General features: G+C 38.8%; 3 protein-coding genes across 3 annotated transcripts; 1 reads left to right on the top strand and 2 right to left on the bottom strand.

Moving 5' to 3' along the window:
• Nucleotides 1–54: 54 nt before the first annotated feature.
• LOC131783454 (zinc finger protein 37) lies at nucleotides 55–6,380 on the bottom strand. The gene is made up of 5 exons (XM_059100212.2): nucleotides 5,761–6,380; nucleotides 5,445–5,598; nucleotides 3,824–5,076; nucleotides 2,422–2,568; nucleotides 55–1,473 (listed from the first exon to the last, which is right to left on the bottom strand). The coding sequence occupies exons 3-5, from the start codon at nucleotides 5,010–5,012 to the stop codon at nucleotides 755–757; spliced, it is 2,055 nt and encodes a 684-aa protein (XP_058956195.2). The 5' UTR covers nucleotides 5,013–5,076; nucleotides 5,445–5,598; nucleotides 5,761–6,380; the 3' UTR covers nucleotides 55–754.
• LOC131783456 (NF-kappa-B inhibitor alpha) lies at nucleotides 4,909–13,245 on the top strand. The gene is made up of 8 exons (XM_059100213.2): nucleotides 4,909–4,969; nucleotides 6,305–6,398; nucleotides 6,536–6,992; nucleotides 8,358–8,460; nucleotides 8,998–9,208; nucleotides 10,061–10,149; nucleotides 11,254–11,499; nucleotides 12,284–13,245. Exons 2-8 carry the CDS (start codon nucleotides 6,392–6,394, stop codon nucleotides 12,335–12,337), a joined length of 1,167 nt encoding a protein of 388 aa, XP_058956196.2. The 5' UTR covers nucleotides 4,909–4,969; nucleotides 6,305–6,391; the 3' UTR covers nucleotides 12,338–13,245.
• An 870-nt stretch (nucleotides 13,246–14,115) lies between these two features.
• On the bottom strand, nucleotides 14,116–15,499 carry LOC131783442 (histamine H2 receptor-like). Its single transcript, XM_059100201.2, has one exon. The coding sequence runs from the start codon at nucleotides 15,299–15,301 to the stop codon at nucleotides 14,366–14,368; it is 936 nt and encodes a 311-aa protein (XP_058956184.2). The 5' UTR covers nucleotides 15,302–15,499; the 3' UTR covers nucleotides 14,116–14,365.
• Between the last annotated feature and the right edge of the window lie 756 nt (nucleotides 15,500–16,255).

Here is a 16,255-nt window from a genome sequence, read left to right as displayed (position 1 = left end):
TTAACTAAGCGAGTATGAAACAGACACAATAAACTTTACTTTAATCAGGTCAAAGGAGACAAGAGAGTTAAACCCAGCATTTACAGCCTGTGAACGCAAACGTGTTTTCGATTGTAACTTCTCAAACCCAACAGTTTCTTGCTCTTTTACTTCTCTTCATTTTTTTTGTTTCTTTAAATTGTCCGGGGAAGAACATAAAATAGGTCAAACATCAGTTTCTTCACATGTCGTCCGACACACAAATACCCCTTTTCAAACCTCTATATAATTATTCAGTTACATAAACGTTCGAATTGGCGTGAATTTTGAAGGTTTGCTACGCAAAACAAACTCAGTAATGAATCAATTCTTGTGACATCCTCTGTTATATTGATTTCAAGCCATAAATAATCCGAGATTACTGGAAGAAGCTTCTTTCCAAAAAATCGTCAAATGCAATCAGCTCTAACAAATTCTTTTGAAACATTTAAACATAACAATTCATGTGAGTTTAGAGATGCAAGTTTTGACCTCTTTATAATGGCAAAAAATATCTCCTGCCGCTGTAAAATGTGATCACATCATTTCTCAACCACAATTTTTTAATGGAATACATCCTGTGATTGCAAAGCCACATTTATGCGTGTCGTGAATTGTTGAATGTTTCATAGACTCGACCGACTGTACAAGAACAGAACTGCTTCCCTCCATGCATAACCATGGACATTCAAAAATATATGTTGTCTAAATAGGACGAGCTACAAAGCAAATCACTTCAGCCAGATTTCTTCCGACGCAAGTATTCAAACTCTTTGCTGGTTTTGAGACATTCTTCGGCCACCTCTGGCTCATGTTGGGTTAAAATATGTCTTTTGAGATTTCCTCGCCGTTTTAACCTTTGCCCACAAATATCGCACTCAAATGGCTTCTCCTTTGAATGGGTTTTCACATGATTCCATAATAAACTGTTATTCTTGAAAGCCTTCTTGCATTTGGGACATTTATATCGCGCAATATCAGAATGAGTTTTCTTATGGGTAGAAAGCGCACTTGACCACGTAAACGTCTTGGCACAGATCTTACATGTATAAACCTTTTTTTCTTTCAAATTCCCAAGCTTATTGCGTGGCATATGAAGATGGTGAACATTTGTTTCGTGTTCCCTCAAACCGCGCCGACGACGAAACGTTTTGTCGCAATGACTACATTTACAAGGCTTTTCTCCAGTATGGATTCGCTCGTGATCTTTCATGTTGTAGCTCCTGGCGAAAGCTTTATCGCAATATTGACAAACGAAAGGTTTTTTCCCGGTATGCACAATTTTGTGCTGATCAATATGGTGTCGCTGGCGGAAAGACTTGCCACATTCATCGCATTTGTACGGTCTTCGATCATAGTGAATATTCATGTGTTCCAAGTATGTCGTAGCTGATGCCAGCATTTTTCCACATTCTTTGCACTCCAAAGATTTATTTTTCTTCTTTTTCTTGACGCCTATGGATTTAAAAAAATTGGAAATAGAGATGGCATCACACGAATCTAGAATAATTTACAAGATAGAAACATTACGCCCTACTCAGATAAGTGGTAGGTACGACTTATGGCGATTCTTAATCCTTTCACTTCCAAGATCTTATTAGAAATTCTCTTAACCGTCTGCCATACAATTGTTATGATGTTAGCTACGAGAATTTGGTATTGGATCAACTCAAGATCCTCTCATTTACATTTACTATTTCCTCATCACTTGTCTGCTTAATATTATTTTGATATACAATCGAACCTGTATTAAGCAGCACCGTACTCAGCGGTCACCCTGTGTATAGCAGTCAGCTGTCAAAGCCCCGAAATTGTTTCCTCTTGTAATTGTCACCTTTTAAGGGGTCACCTCCATTAGGCGGTCGTGGTCACCATTTACTGAACCACTCACTCAATAAAGCTTAGAGTAAGCTTTCAACTATACTGAATTCACGTCCATCTACCGACATCAATGCTAGTAGTATTTTTGAGCGAGTGTTGGTTCATTGAGTGGTCGATTATAGCACAAAATGACGCTTTTTTTTATCGTTTTTTACAACACCCCTATTCCGTGGAACCTGCATCAAGCCATCAATCGCCATTCCCAGTGGGTGATTGCTTAATAAACGTTCAACTGTATATTATAAGAAGAAACTCTGTCTTGGTCACCTATGAGAGTAAAAGGACTTAGGGATACTTGAAAAAGATGCAGCAGAGAAAGTGGCCTAAACTATATCAATCTGAAAAGCATTTAAGAAGAGTAACAGACCTATTCCTTAAAAAAAAACTCTTCCATTCGGGCGGAAATTCCGAAACCCGATTGATCAGTTAGTTATACTCTACCATTCCAATACTACCAGTAAAAGGAACCGTACTGCAGTCCTAATCTTGTGACCAGCAAACGAATATATTATTATAAGTTACCTGTTCCTTTCTGTCTCTCAATTCTCTTCATATTTTCACAGTTTTCTGTTGGTTGCAGGAGAGAGGGATGGACAACGACATCTATTTCATGGATGGAAGGAGTTGATTCATCACAGAGCAGCACACCAGCAGTAGTGTTGTCTGCTTCTAAAAGATGAAATTAAATGTTACACTGAAATATGCCAAGCTTTGCCTTGCCAAGGAGACCTGAGTACAGGGCACTAAACAGCCTTTACTTGTAACAAAAGCAGCCACTGTAAAAAAATGGAATTCTGTAAAATTGGAAAGCAGTGAAGGTTTTTGCCACAATTGAGATGTAGGGAAAAAGTTACACTTTCGAACACTTTTGCCACAGACCTTCCTGTACAGCGTACAGCAGCATATTTGTTCAACAACATACTTTCATCCTTGAACAATTGTCAAACTTAAGCTGCAAGCTAATGGGTAGTTACATTACAAAAATGCATTTTGCAAAGGTTGCAGAATAATATTGCCAGTTTGTGTGCCAAGTAGTCCTTAGCTTTAATACAAAAAGTCAAACCTGTATTTAACAGTCGCCCATGGGAAATGGTGGGGTGATAGCTTTATACAAGTTCCACAGATTATGGGTATTATAGAAAAAATAAAATAATAAAAAAATTCAACTTTATGCCATAATTGATCACTTAATGTACATAATCTTGTTCAAAAATACGACTTCCTTTGATTTTGGGAGAGAAACATGTATGGATTCAAAATTACATAAAAGATTACTCTTAGCTATATCTGAGTGGTTCTACCTCAGTGACCATTCAATACAGGTGAAAAACAATAAAAACAGACCGTTGGGACTTAGTAAAGGGTGACTGCGACCATTTAACAGAGGTGACTGCTTCTAAAAGATGTGAAAATTACATTGATTAAGTGGGTAACAAGTTAGTTAAGGATGACTGCGACCATTTAACAGAGGTGACTGCTTCTAAAAGATGTGAAAATTACATTGATTAAGGGGGAACAACTTCCGGACTTTGACAATTGATACAGATTGACCATCTCATACAGTGCCACTTAATACAGGTTTGACTGTAGATTGCTTCAGTTCAGTGGAAAGAGATTTGAGTAGATGGGGTATCAATTCTCACTTTTTTAAACATTTTTTTCATGTACATTATTGCCATGAATTTGCAATCACATTTGTGACATTGTGACATGTGAAGAAGTAAATCTGACTATGATACTGGCCCCTTGAATAAATTTTGAGGCAAAAGGACAGTATGGTAATCAGCAGGCTGTAAAACACTCCCCCCCCCCCTAGAAATCCCTCTTGGAGAGGTTAAAAATCCCCTGATGGGATTGGGGTGAGTGTCAGGTCAGACTAGCAAAAGAACACTTAAGGTAATAAACCAATGAATAAAGCTCTAACCTTTTGGTACAGTTTGAGAATTGTTGCCCCCTTTCTTGCGTTCTTCATCATTTTCTGTGTTCAATCCAACAACATCTAACTGATTGGCATTGTCACTTTGTGCTTCATTCAAACCATCCTGATCAGATGTCTTATCAGCATTCTGGTCACTTTGAACTTGGTTTGTGCTGCTGAATTCAGCAGTAGGAACTTCTTCTTGGAAAACTGTTCTTGTGGATATCTGTTCCACCTCATTCTCACAACTGGGCATCTCATCAGAATGAGGTTCTTCTATTTCAACACCACTGCTCTCTTTTTGAACAATTGAAACAATTTGCTCCTCAAGATCAGTTCCCTCATTTTCAACATCTGCCACTACACCATTTCCAGAGGATTTCTTTTTCAAAAAGTTCAAAAGAGCCAGTTTGGTAGAACTGGTTATCTGACCACACTGGCTTCTTTTAGCTTCAATGGTCTTGTGTTTGTTGTTAATTGCAAACGTTTTTGCCATTACTAATTCTTGTTGCTGTCTCTTGTTGGAAATGTCCTCTTCACAAATAATGGTCTTGTGGTTATTGTTATTTGGGCCAGTTTTAACCACGTCTGGTATTCCTAACTGTCTCTTTTTGGAAATTTTCTCTCTGCAAACATCTTTCCTTGGAATTTGGAAGTTTAAAGGTCTTGGTATCATTACACCATTTGACAAGTTCATAGTAGCTGTTGATGGCCTGTGGCCTCTACTTGAAGTTGCTTGTGGAAGTGAAATAGATGTTGATGAATGCAGCACATTCATGACTGAAGTTTCTTTTGATTTTGAAATTGATGTCTGAGGTGGATTTACAGTTGATGGTTGTTCTGCATCAAAAATTGATGTTTGTATTAAATTTGATTCTTGAGATTTTCTCCCAGCCGAAAATCGTTTAATTTTTCCAACAACATTGCTTGATATTGTTTGGTGTGTAACATTACCATTACTTGAGAATCCAGATTCCTCTTTTGGTGATTTCTCAGCGGTTATGTATGAATTATTCTCTGTCAGAGATGAACAAAAGGCCACCTGGTTAAGCTGGTTACCAGTTCCTTGCACTCGGTTTCCGTTGTCATCGTCAATAAGCACTTCTGGGTCAGTTTCGGCAAACTCGAAGATGAAGCTGATGGTACTGGAAGGTGAGTTGATGACTGAAATTGCACCCTGATCCTCTATTTCCATAATAATTTGATTCTTATATTGGTCATCACCCTTCAGCAAGTAAATCAATGCGCTGAAAGTAATCCTGCGTTGTTGAAGGAACAAAATTTCTAGTCAAATTGTACACGTGTTAGACTAAAACGAAGCATATGCGTCGACAATTCAAAGAAATGTCTTTCTAGTTACCAAATTGAACGGCGTAAAAGTGAGTCAACAATCCATAAAATCTAGCCAATATTTAACTTGGTGATTACTGCAAAAAGTTCGATTCATGTGTTCATTTTAGCAACGGATCTTGCCCAGTAAGGTTTGACAGAAACTGAAATGAGTCTCTGATAATACGACCGACAATTCCTTCCATTTAAGACGGGAGCGAAATTCTTTGTACAGCAAATTTAAGAACTGTAGTGTATCGAGAACAAATTAATACTATATTAAACAAAATATTATTACCTATCTTTTCCGATTTGACTGTAAACAATATAAACTCGAGACAACGGCAAGTGAAGTACTATTACGCCATTTTATTCAACTCGTTTTCATGAGCAGAGAGTTGACTGGTAACGACCTTTTTCAAGCGTGACATTCACGCGTGACTTTATTTACGCTAAAAAAATTGAAATAAACAAATAACGAAATCAGAAAGGCGTTGATCTATGCGATTTCTAGAATGTTCGATTCACATGAGTTAAAATTGCTACTGGTGCTTTTTGCCCATTAGAAACTGAACCGAGGAATATTGTTGTATTAGCTTTTCATGCTTACTTACTTCTTCTATGAACGAGGAAAAAATTATCTCAGCCATGGCAGTCATAGTGTGATTTATGGAAAAACGGAAAACCACAACCAAATGAAAAATTTTGAATAAAAGAGCCATTGGGTAAAGCTAATAGAACAGAATAAAATACCAAATCCCGAAGACATTCACTCAAACGGAAATTCACGATGTTGTGATCAGGGTCCTGACGTAGTAGATGCGAATGTACTGTATCAATAATTGGACTTTGCCTCGATGTTGGGCAGACAAACTGGGCTATGATAACTTGCTGAAACTGTTCGCAAAGATCCACCAAATTACGCCCCATTCTGCTAAAAGCGAAAAAAACGAACAAATAGACCGAAGAAGATAATATCTGTTGTCGTACGCAGTCACGGCCGAGATTCCTTTTTATAGGAGCGTGCGGTCATCATCGGGGAAACCCCTCACCTCTGCCCAATCAAGACGAACAACCAAGTATTTGCATCACAAGGTTTGCTCGATTGCATGTGCTTGGCTCGGATCTTCGTCAATTAATGAGAACATGTTTTTCCAGCTTTGTAGCAAGAATTTAAGAAGAATCTTTGGCTAAAGCTTGAAATGCTGGTCTGGAGAATTCAAGGGATATTTTACACGAGATCTCATGTCTGGTAAGTTGAGTTTTATGTCAAGCACTGCATGCAATCAAATTCGCAGTGTTTGCTTTCTCAGGGTGCACGTCATCAAAACCTCGCACATATTTACAAGGTTATGACTAGAAAGTGTTAAAATATTTCAATACTTTCAGGAGAAAGTCGAAAGCGTCGGCATGGATCTGCAACAACGGGGAAAGAATGTGTTGGGTTGGATCCATTAGATGAAGGGCATCGTTCTATTGCTGAGAACAAACCATCTTCTGTCCAAGCTTGCGTGACAGAACCAATCGAAGGAGATTCGGGGCTCGACAAATCTTCGTCCCTATCGGACGACCTTCATGGTAAACAAGGAAGTAAAGATAATTCTAAGAAAGAGGCCACTGAACATGATGAGGCAGACATCGTGGATGTAAAAGCATCTTCTTCCTCAAAAGTTGTATCAGGTTTGTCCACGTTAGCTGAGGATTGTGGAGAGGTCGCGGATCCATCACCCTCAAATACCGACGTAACTGCACCTCATACCTTAGTGCAATCAAACGACTGTGTACGGACTGTAGCGGAAACATCACCCATGCCTGATCTCTTTGCACAAGATGACGATGGAGATACGTAAGTTGAGAAAATGTATTTATTTATTTCATTTCTCTTCACTCAGCTGTTACAGCTCCTCGTGAAACAGTATTGCAGATAGACGCTCTTCCTCGTAGGAGATAAGTCTGGAAGAGCCATCTCGGAAATAAATACCATGTAAAATCATTTAGACATTCATCTTCAATTCCAGACATTCGAATGTGTAGGTATTTCAATTTGGTGCACGTCCTAAAGAGCATATTATCTCGCCGACCACTGGCATAACATATCAATGTTTTGATATAAGGCGATCTTTGATATTCAGTTTGAAATGTTCGAAATTAAACCATCAAAAACTCTGCACGAAATTCCTACTGATGGCCAGTCATTGATGACATGATGATGACATGCCAGTGACCTTAGCAAATTGATCATAGTCTAAACATTTATAGTCCACGACGTGAATATGGACTCCGAATGATTAAGAATATTTATAGCGAAAATGCTTACGTCGGCACATTCTACATTATTTGACTGAATTATGTAAACGTTCATGCGGAGAAGTCACGAAGGAGAAAATGATTGTGACTCCTAAACCAACGATCCGAGCGAGAAAGAGCGGTACGCGAACAAAACAAAAACTCCAGCATTTAAGTACTAACTGCTTGGACCGAAAAAGGTAGCAGCGACACATACCTCGAACAAAAATTATCATTTAATTTTTTTTTATTTTAATTCAAGCTGAGGGAAGTTTAAGAATAGCGTGTTAGCCCCACACTGAGGAAGACGTCTTGGAAGTAATCGAAGGACGTACTCAAACAAAACACATTTTATTGGTTTCCATTGATCTGTTTTGGTTTCTAGAAGACAAAGTTGATTGGTTACCATAAGGAAATTCCTCTCGACACTTCATGGAATGCACAAAAAACATGATTGCGGTAAAAAAAAGTCAAATTTTTGCGATACAGATATGTATATATCTATATTTAACAAGCCTTTGGTTGAGTGATTTTACGGACAGGAAGACTTCACTCGGTAAACCATGCAAATCTACGTGATGAATGTAAAAGGTTCGAAAGAGGCTAAATAGATCTCAGTTTCTAACACTGAAGACTATAAAGAATGCTTCACAAAGCGATGGAATGAAAAAAAATTATTTATCACAATTTTTCTGGAATCGTTTTGGCTGCCGACCTCTTATATTTTGAAATATAAGAGAGAGCAAAAATTTAGATTCTTTCTTGTCGGTCTTACCCTCAATTTCGTTCTGCTCTCAAGGTGAACAGACATGCGGAAGTCGAATCGCATATTTTTCATCGTTCGAACTCAGGTTCTCATTATCACTCACTGACCTTGTCGTAAGAGAGAGCTTAGGTTAAAGAAATTTTCCCTTTTTCTTCACAGGTTCCTACATATTTCTGTGGTACAGGGTGACCAACCACTGAGTCAGTTTTTCATTGAGAAAATGAAGTCAAGAGGGGTTGATATTTTCAACAAGCTTAGACAAGTACGTAACTTTTCGATTAAAGGAAAAGAAAAAACTGTAGATTATCTGTCAAGAGTGTAAAGCAAAGAAGGGAAGCGGGTACAATGATTTCATTTGGCGACAAAGATATAAATGCCCAGGATTATGTTTATTCCTTTTCATCCTCATTAATTGTTAGCAACTTTTGTTGCCGATAGCAGCGGCGTTCGTGACACGTGTTACATGTAAACCTAAGATAAATTTGTAATATTGACTGACTATGAGGTCGATATGGCTTGATATTCACCGACCTCTTTAACAAGCAGATGAGAGAGCAAGGCCATATCAAGCCAATTCGACCGAACTTGGTCAATACACCGTATTTCACGTGGCTGCAAAATCGTCTTCGAGTAAACGAAGAGAACGAGTCACGGCGAGAGATATTTTCAACCCAAGAAGATGAAGTAACATCTACAGAAGGAAATTTGATGTCCCCGCGATCGCTCGCAGAAAGAGATGCTCACGGCCAAAGACTTTCAACTACAGCACGGTAACTCATCAATAACCTTTGTTTTTCAGACACCGTTACATCTTGCTGTGATTACTCATCAAAAATATCTTGTGGAAAAGCTGGTAGAGGGCGGAGCGGATGTTAATTTGATGGACAGGCACGGACAGACCGCCCTTCACTTGGCCTGTCAAAATGGTGACATCCATTCTGTCCTTGCTATTCGTGACGTCACACATAGATGCCACATGCAAATAAGACTGGATCTGAAAAATTTCCAAGGTGAGCACATTACGACAGTACCACGAAGAGCCGCGGTTGATTGAAGTTCATGATCTACGGAGCCACTACTTTACTTTCAGCTGATTCGTTGCCGGTTGATGTCTGGTGACCCCCAGTTTATGGTGAACCTAACTCTAAGCTGTTGCATTTCAGCCATGGATTGGATCAGACGTATTGTTCGGCAGGCATTGCACCGCCCTCAAGGGAGCCTGGCCGTTCATCTTAAATATTAAAAAAAAAACTAGCTGATTCGTTTTAATGGAGGGCTAACACTCGAATGGTCAGCTGCAGAATCTCTTCGGTAGAACTCTCTTCGGTAGCCAATTCACTTAAACCGGGGAGCCGCAAGTGGGAGTTTTTCCTATTACGGTAAAAAATCTCTCGCGGCATCACCTCTTGTTTTCAAAGCTTTGCTACTTGATGCCTCAACACACTCACAAATCAGACAGCGACGCAGGTTCAAGGTGCAACTGAAATTGTGGTGTTTGCCAGAATGTCACGTTTTGGTCGAAGTCGTTTTATTGGACTTCTAATGATGGTTGGACTATATTATCTGGAACATCATATTTCTGAGTAATGCACAAGCCTGGGGCCGTTGTTTCAGTAGTGGCACCTGCTAATCCTGGATTAGACGCTAAATTCAATTGATTTTGATTAGTCTTGTTGATAAAAGCTTCGGTTGGGGTTAACGGTTTGTGGGGGCAAGCGTGCTGTCATGAAAAACTGAAGAGAGCAACATCTAAAAAAATTGAAACTAACCTTGGGATAATCTTGAGTTAACTTTAACGTGATTTGACCAAACCAGCAAAGGTCTATTTTTGAAGAAGTAATGCTGGCCTTTTACTTTTGCAGGATTTTCAGTGCTTCATGTGGCGACTTTGAATGGAAATAAACAGCTTGTTGAAACAATTCTTGACATGGGAGCAGACATTAACGATCAGGTTATTTACCAATTCGTAACTCACTTCTTAATTCGTAGTTTCTAAGAACAAGAGACGATGAGGTAAGGAGACTGAAAGCTTCTATGTTGTCTTCCCATTGTGCGCCGGTTGCTCTTGAGTTATTTTTAGAACATGTCCTAAGATTTTCTACGATTTGCAAGACAAACAGTTGGTTTGATTTTATTGTAGTCTAGAATTCGATCGGCTTTGCTCTACGACGCTCTGTGATTTTTGCAATCAGTTGCAAAGCTTAGACAAATCGCGACTTGATCACCCCTGTTTTCTCGCTCTTCAGACAATTAAGGTCATTCTCCTCAAATAGAACCCCTTCACCTCTCGAGATTTCCGTGAAATATTACATATTGGTTGTTTATCTTGCAGGGACGTAAATTTTAAAATAAAAAATGGGATCCCTGTGCTCGTCTAAGAGCAGCAGTGCCCTTTAGATAAACATATAACTCCTGAAATCATTAAAAAATTTACAATTTTCTTGATTGTGATTGGTTTTAAAAATTATATTTTCCACTAATTTACATGTCAATTTGTTATTGGACAGTCTGTCATCGGACGATTCAATGGGCCAATAACTTTCAAGGTTGTAATTTATATCAACCAATCACATTCATTTTGATTGCAGTCAATGTCAGAGCAACGTTAAATAATTAACGCCTCCTTTGTCAGTCTTTTAATGCAAAGTAAGAAAAAGAAGCAAATGATGGGTAATCGTGCTTGTCTACCAGAAATTGTCTACCTCTGTGACGAACTCCGACCACGAAGAAAAACCCCCCATTTTTTTTTTTTATGTGCGTGCGCTAGTTAACACTGAAATTATGCAAAGTTAGGATGCACAATGCAATAAGGCGGAATAGACCTGATTTGTCTTTTTTAGCTTTCATCGGCTTCATAGTGGTTGAGATTAACGTTAAGTTTTTAACATGAAAGGAAGTAAAACAGTAACGTCGCTCAGACGAAGGGTTAAAGCTCGAAACGTCAGCCTTTAAACTCTTTACGGTGGCCAATTTACGTTATCAGCTCAGTTCATAACACTAAATTACCCTGTAAAACAGTAACACTTGATAACTGATAACTCTTAACATTTCTCAGGATTCCAACAGTGGTCGTACAGCTTTGCATCACGCAGTGGAGGCTGGGAAAAATCATGTAGTAGAGTACTTGATAACACGTGGTGCTGACGTCAACAAAGTTACGTTCGCTGGAAACACTCCGCTTCACACGGCTAGCGGTCGGGACATGGATCAGATGGTGAAACTTCTTATTCAACACGGTGCCAACGTAAACATTGCTAACCTAGAGGGTGATATTCCGAAAGTGGGACAAACAAGTGAACAGGTAGGGGTTCCTCATTTCTTTTTAAACCCTGATTTAAAGTCTTTAAGTTCCATTTCATGGGCGCCTCGCACTTCCCACACTGAGCAGTGCCTCCCCCCCCCCCACCCCCCGTCTCTCGAGTTGGACGTGATATGTCCTTAAAAGTTTTATAGCGGAGCTTGAAGCGCGCGCAGCGAAGCCCCATACTTATCAAGAATGGTATTCTTGCGTCAAATGTTGGTTAGTTGACAGGAAAATTTTAACCAAACTGTCTCTGCCATAATATTGAAAGCCAGTGCCGGGAGCTATTCATGAAATTAGGAGTGATTTTAAAAGAGCATGCCTTTGGGTTAAACGGATGGAGAAATTTAGACTAAATTTCTCAAGTATGTCTATTGCACTCGGCGCCAGTCTTCTCCATCCCTTACTGTAGTTAGTTTTGAGGACTTTTCAAGTAAGTATCAAAAACCTGAAAACCAAAGTATTCACAATGGCGAATCAGAGCAAAGGTAGACATCGTTATCAGCCAATGAGAACTCATAATAAAAAACAAGCAAACTGCTTGAAGCGCAGCTAAAGCGCAGGTGACCAAATCGCGACTGGTTTTTAGTTTCGCATCTGATTCGTTGAGGGGATGGTGCTAGTTTTCTGGACCAATGACAGAGCGAAGTAATACAGCAGCGGCGGATTGAGGGAGGCTTGGGTCGAGTCGTTACGCGCCCTTTCTCGAGGTTTTACTTCAATTAAAGAGAGTTTTGATATAGAATCTTCAGTGACAATGTTGTCATCTTGTTTTTAATATCAGGCGAAGAGACATTTCCGATCCAAAGAAAAACAAACCAAAAGGAGAAAAAAATGATCCTGACAAATTATCTGCACAAGATCAATCACTGACGGGAACTGAGAAACTTGGTTTGAGTTGACTGAAGTCGTGCTCAGGAGCCTGGGAAATTTGAGTCTTATGCGGTGTCGCTCATATTTTGTTGTGGGAATGCGCCAGCCGGAGTAATTACTTGCAACTTGAGGCCGTAAGCATCAAGATGGAGATGACAGTTCCAATTGAAAAGTTACAGTTCTAAACCATTAACGTTGAAAAAAAAACCGCTTTCTCGCAATCGCTTCCTATATTCACCTCTTATGTTCACTTCCTAGCTCTGACTTTCTGCTAAATATCCACTGCTTTGCTATTTTCACCAAATTTGAGTGCAACAGCACTTTGTCCAAACAATTATCACTGAAATTGGTCAAATCGGCTTTGCAACTCTCGGATATGATTTGGACTTGTGACTTACAAACTAAAATAGTCATGCTTTTATAAATTCACGGTGTTTTGTGGCTTTCAATAGATAATTTATTAAGCGGATATCACACACAAACCCAAAAGCTTAAGCGAAAAAGATAAAGCATTTGTCGAAAATGAATGATTTTCCTTAGTAATGGACAACTATTTACATTTGGACAAAGTCTTAAACGCACGCATCATTTCAACGCAACATGTTACAATATTATTGTGTGAACGTGTTACAAACGTTTGGCCACCCTATAGCAACATATCGAATGGTGTTGGATCAAGTTTGAAAATGGTCAAATTTTTGTTGCAACATTTTTGGATTCTGCAAGATGATGCGCGCCTTTGGCCAGCTCTTTCACAACATCTCAAATGTAAGATGTTGCGTTTAAAGGTTGCGTTTAAATGTTGCGTGCGTTCTTGGGCCATATGCATTAGATAAAGCTAGCAATTTACCATTAATAAAGGAGTTGATTTTATCTCATGTTGCTGAGGTCGGAAATTAATATTGAGTTTTCCATATGAGAATTTTCCAGCGTGGTTGCATTTTATTCAACTTTTATTGTATTAAGTGAACAAACAATCTTTGCTAAAGGTTTGGACGAGGTAAACTTGTACACGCCATGAAATTATGAGTTGCGACATTACGAAGGAAAAGCTATCGATAAAAGCTGTTTTTTCACCTATCGAAGTTTCAATATAAAATTTGGTAGGCTAGTCTCCTGAGTAGCTTTCTTTATTTTTGAAAGGATCAATACCAATGACATTTCCAATTGAATCGCAACTCGCCCACATCCATCGACATAAATTGCAGCCTGTCTTGCAGACGTTTGCTTTAGTTTGTTTCTCTATTCGACCCAGTGAATTTTACAGAAAGGTATGGTGAGATTTGAAGTTTTGAAGTTTTGCATTTTAAATTCGTGATGCGTGAAAAACTGTTTAAAGTGCACGTGAAGCATGAATTTTACAAAAAGGCATGGTGTGGTGAGATTTTAAGTTTTCCCTTTTAAATTCGTGACGCGTGAAAAACTGTTTAAAGTGTAGGTGAAGCATGAATTATAAAGAAAGGCATAGTATGGTGAGATTTGAAGTTTTTCCTTCTAAATTCGTGACGTGAAAAACTATTTAGAGTGCACGTGAAGAATGAATTTTACAGAAAGGCGTGGTATGGTGAGATTTGAAGTTTTCCGTTTTAAATGCGTGATGCGTGAAAAAACTCTTTTAAGTGCACGTGACGCGTGAATTTTTTTTTTTTGCTACCCTCCGTATAAAGCCAAGTTGACAAATTTCTTGTGATAAAATAGAAATCTCAAAAGTAATTCCTAAGAGGTTGTGGGTGCTATTCGTTTTTAAACACAAAAAGTGCCGCATCAAATAATTGTTGCGTGCGTAAGTACCCTCCTTTGAAATGACTGAAATTTCGTTATGAAACATTCAGTTATCTGAATGGAGAGTGCACGGTGGTCTAAAGAGGTTTAATTACTGCGAAGGAAGATTAGTTTAACAACAATACTCAAGTTATGAGATTTTACAATAGGCTTAACTAAATTGACCTCTGAAGAACTCTCATTTACATCAAAGAAGCCCGCTTGAAAGTTGTCAAACAGTGTGACTGACAATACTGACTGAATTTCTGTTGACCTTCGGGAAAATTGTAGTAATTGGGAGCGTGCTTCTGAACGCCTTTATCCGCACAGAGTATAAGATAGGATTTAACACTGAAGAAAAACAAGCCAGGGTAGTTGTACCGAGCCATAACTGAGTGTCGGCCCAAAATTTTGGCGCTGAAAGGTGAATCGCCGAATCAATCAAACCTGGAAGCCAACAAAGTGCAAACGAGCCCGTCACCATAGCAACAGTCATGACGGCTTTGTATTCTTTCAGGAAACAGGGTTGGTGCTGATTTGAGCGGGTTTCTTGCACTTTTATTAATCTTTTCTGCCTGTTGGCTTCCTTGAAGATTCGCATGTAGAAATAGGAAATAAACACAAATGGAATACCAAAGATGCCCATAAACAGGGCAAAATGGCCCTGCCCTGATATGCCACAGTTGTTTTTCAATGATATTAGTGATACTAGAAGGGACGAGGTCCAAATTACTGCGATGATTTTCCCGCACTTTCGTGGGGTAAGTCTACTTTGGTATTGAAATGGCGCAGTGACACCTACATAGCGGTCGTAACTTAACGCAAGAAGGTTTAGCGAGGAAGCAGACAGTGTCAAAACCACAATCACCGTGAACAAGTTATGCACGTTTTCCTCAATGAAGTGTGCCTTTTGAAGGAGTTTTAAACACCACACTGGCACACCCAATGTTGCAATCAACAAATCGGCAACGGCGAGGGAAACAATCCAATAGTTTGTCATGGATCGTAGCGCAGGTTTGTAACAAATCACCAAAATGACCAAAATGTTTAAAAAAATCGCTGCAATTCCACAGACTCCCGACAGCGAAAGGATAGTGATCAGAGAACTTGTTGAGACAGTGAAAGAGTGTTGGGAGCAATCCTTGTGAAAAATTGTTGAATTTTTCATAATACGAGCTCCTGGAAGCTATACCTTTCAGTGATTTCTACCTTGATTATCTTACTCTGCTCACGGAAAAGCTTCACTATCAGTTCGCGCAAAGAAGTGCATCAGTTCATCTCTGAGCGGGAAATTTCTGCTTCGTCATCGGTAAACGTAAGAATTGTCTAGCAAGAAAAAACTGAACTTGATCACTGCATCGAAAAAACAACAAGAAGTTTCACTGATTTCGCGCCCCTTGAAAAGTCCTCAATCTCTTGAGAGGCGATCTTCCTTCTTTTGTTTGGGAGGATCGTTCGATTTTCAATGTTAGAAGCTTGTTTTGCCGCACATTAAGACTTCCACATATCCGGAAGCCACTCTAAAACCAACACAAATGACGCTGGAAAAACAAATGACACCTGCCAAACTAGACAAAGCATGATCTATTTCTTTTATAAATTATGCATATTACTTATATTACTATAAGGTTACTCTCCGTCGAAGATTATCATTTGAATATCAATAACTAGCCATTCTTTTTTACAATATTTAATTCGTTTTTACAAATAAAACCTCTAGTTCTCTGATGCCAGCGGGAATGTTTTTGACGCTCTTCGAATCACATAAATTTATGTTTTTTTTCCTTATCGAGATACTTATGCACTTAATTAACCAAGGATATATTAAAAGTTATTAGGTTCCGGGGCAAATGCAAACAACAAGATTGCTGTCTAGTCCATTTACGTGAAATTTTCGCATTGTGGACAATTCTGAGGTTAAAACACACGTTTTTAGAACATCACTTTCAAGATTTGAGTACGTTAATTACTTCGGCAAAATTGATGATAGTGAAATCTCAATTGTGTTAAGTTTTTAATGAAACTTTCGTTATTGACTTCTGAACGAGACAGTAGAAAAGTCCATTAAGAAAATTATCAGTAGTCATCTACGCTAAGTGGAACGATTCCTTTCAATATCCGT

Source organism: Pocillopora verrucosa, chromosome 6 (assembly GCF_036669915.1).
Source record: "Pocillopora verrucosa isolate sample1 chromosome 6, ASM3666991v2, whole genome shotgun sequence".
Taxonomy (NCBI): Eukaryota; Metazoa; Cnidaria; class Anthozoa; order Scleractinia; family Pocilloporidae; genus Pocillopora; species Pocillopora verrucosa.
This window is presented reverse-complemented; position numbering and strand designations above follow the sequence as displayed.

What these genes read in the sequence shown, in the direction of transcription:
- LOC131783454 (XM_059100212.2), bottom strand. Translation starts at nt 5,012, where the DNA reads ATGGAAATAGAGGATCAGGGTGCAATTTCAGTCATCAACTCACCTTCC. An exon ending in TTCTCAAACTGTACCAAAAG is followed by an intron (nt 2,569 to 3,823) that starts GTTAGAGCTTTA and finishes TTCATCTTTTAG; the next exon opens with AAGCAGACAACACTACTGCT. An exon ending in TGAGAGACAGAAAGGAACAG is followed by an intron (nt 1,474 to 2,421) that starts GTAACTTATAAT and finishes TTAAATCCATAG; the next exon opens with GCGTCAAGAAAAAGAAGAAA.
- LOC131783456 (XM_059100213.2), top strand. An exon ending in GGATCTGAAAAATTTCCAAG is followed by an intron (nt 9,209 to 10,060) that starts GTGAGCACATTA and finishes TTACTTTTGCAG; the next exon opens with GATTTTCAGTGCTTCATGTG. An exon ending in TGGGACAAACAAGTGAACAG is followed by an intron (nt 11,500 to 12,283) that starts GTAGGGGTTCCT and finishes TTTTAATATCAG; the next exon opens with GCGAAGAGACATTTCCGATC.
- LOC131783442 (XM_059100201.2), bottom strand. Translation starts at nt 15,301, where the DNA reads ATGAAAAATTCAACAATTTTTCACAAGGATTGCTCCCAACACTCTTTC.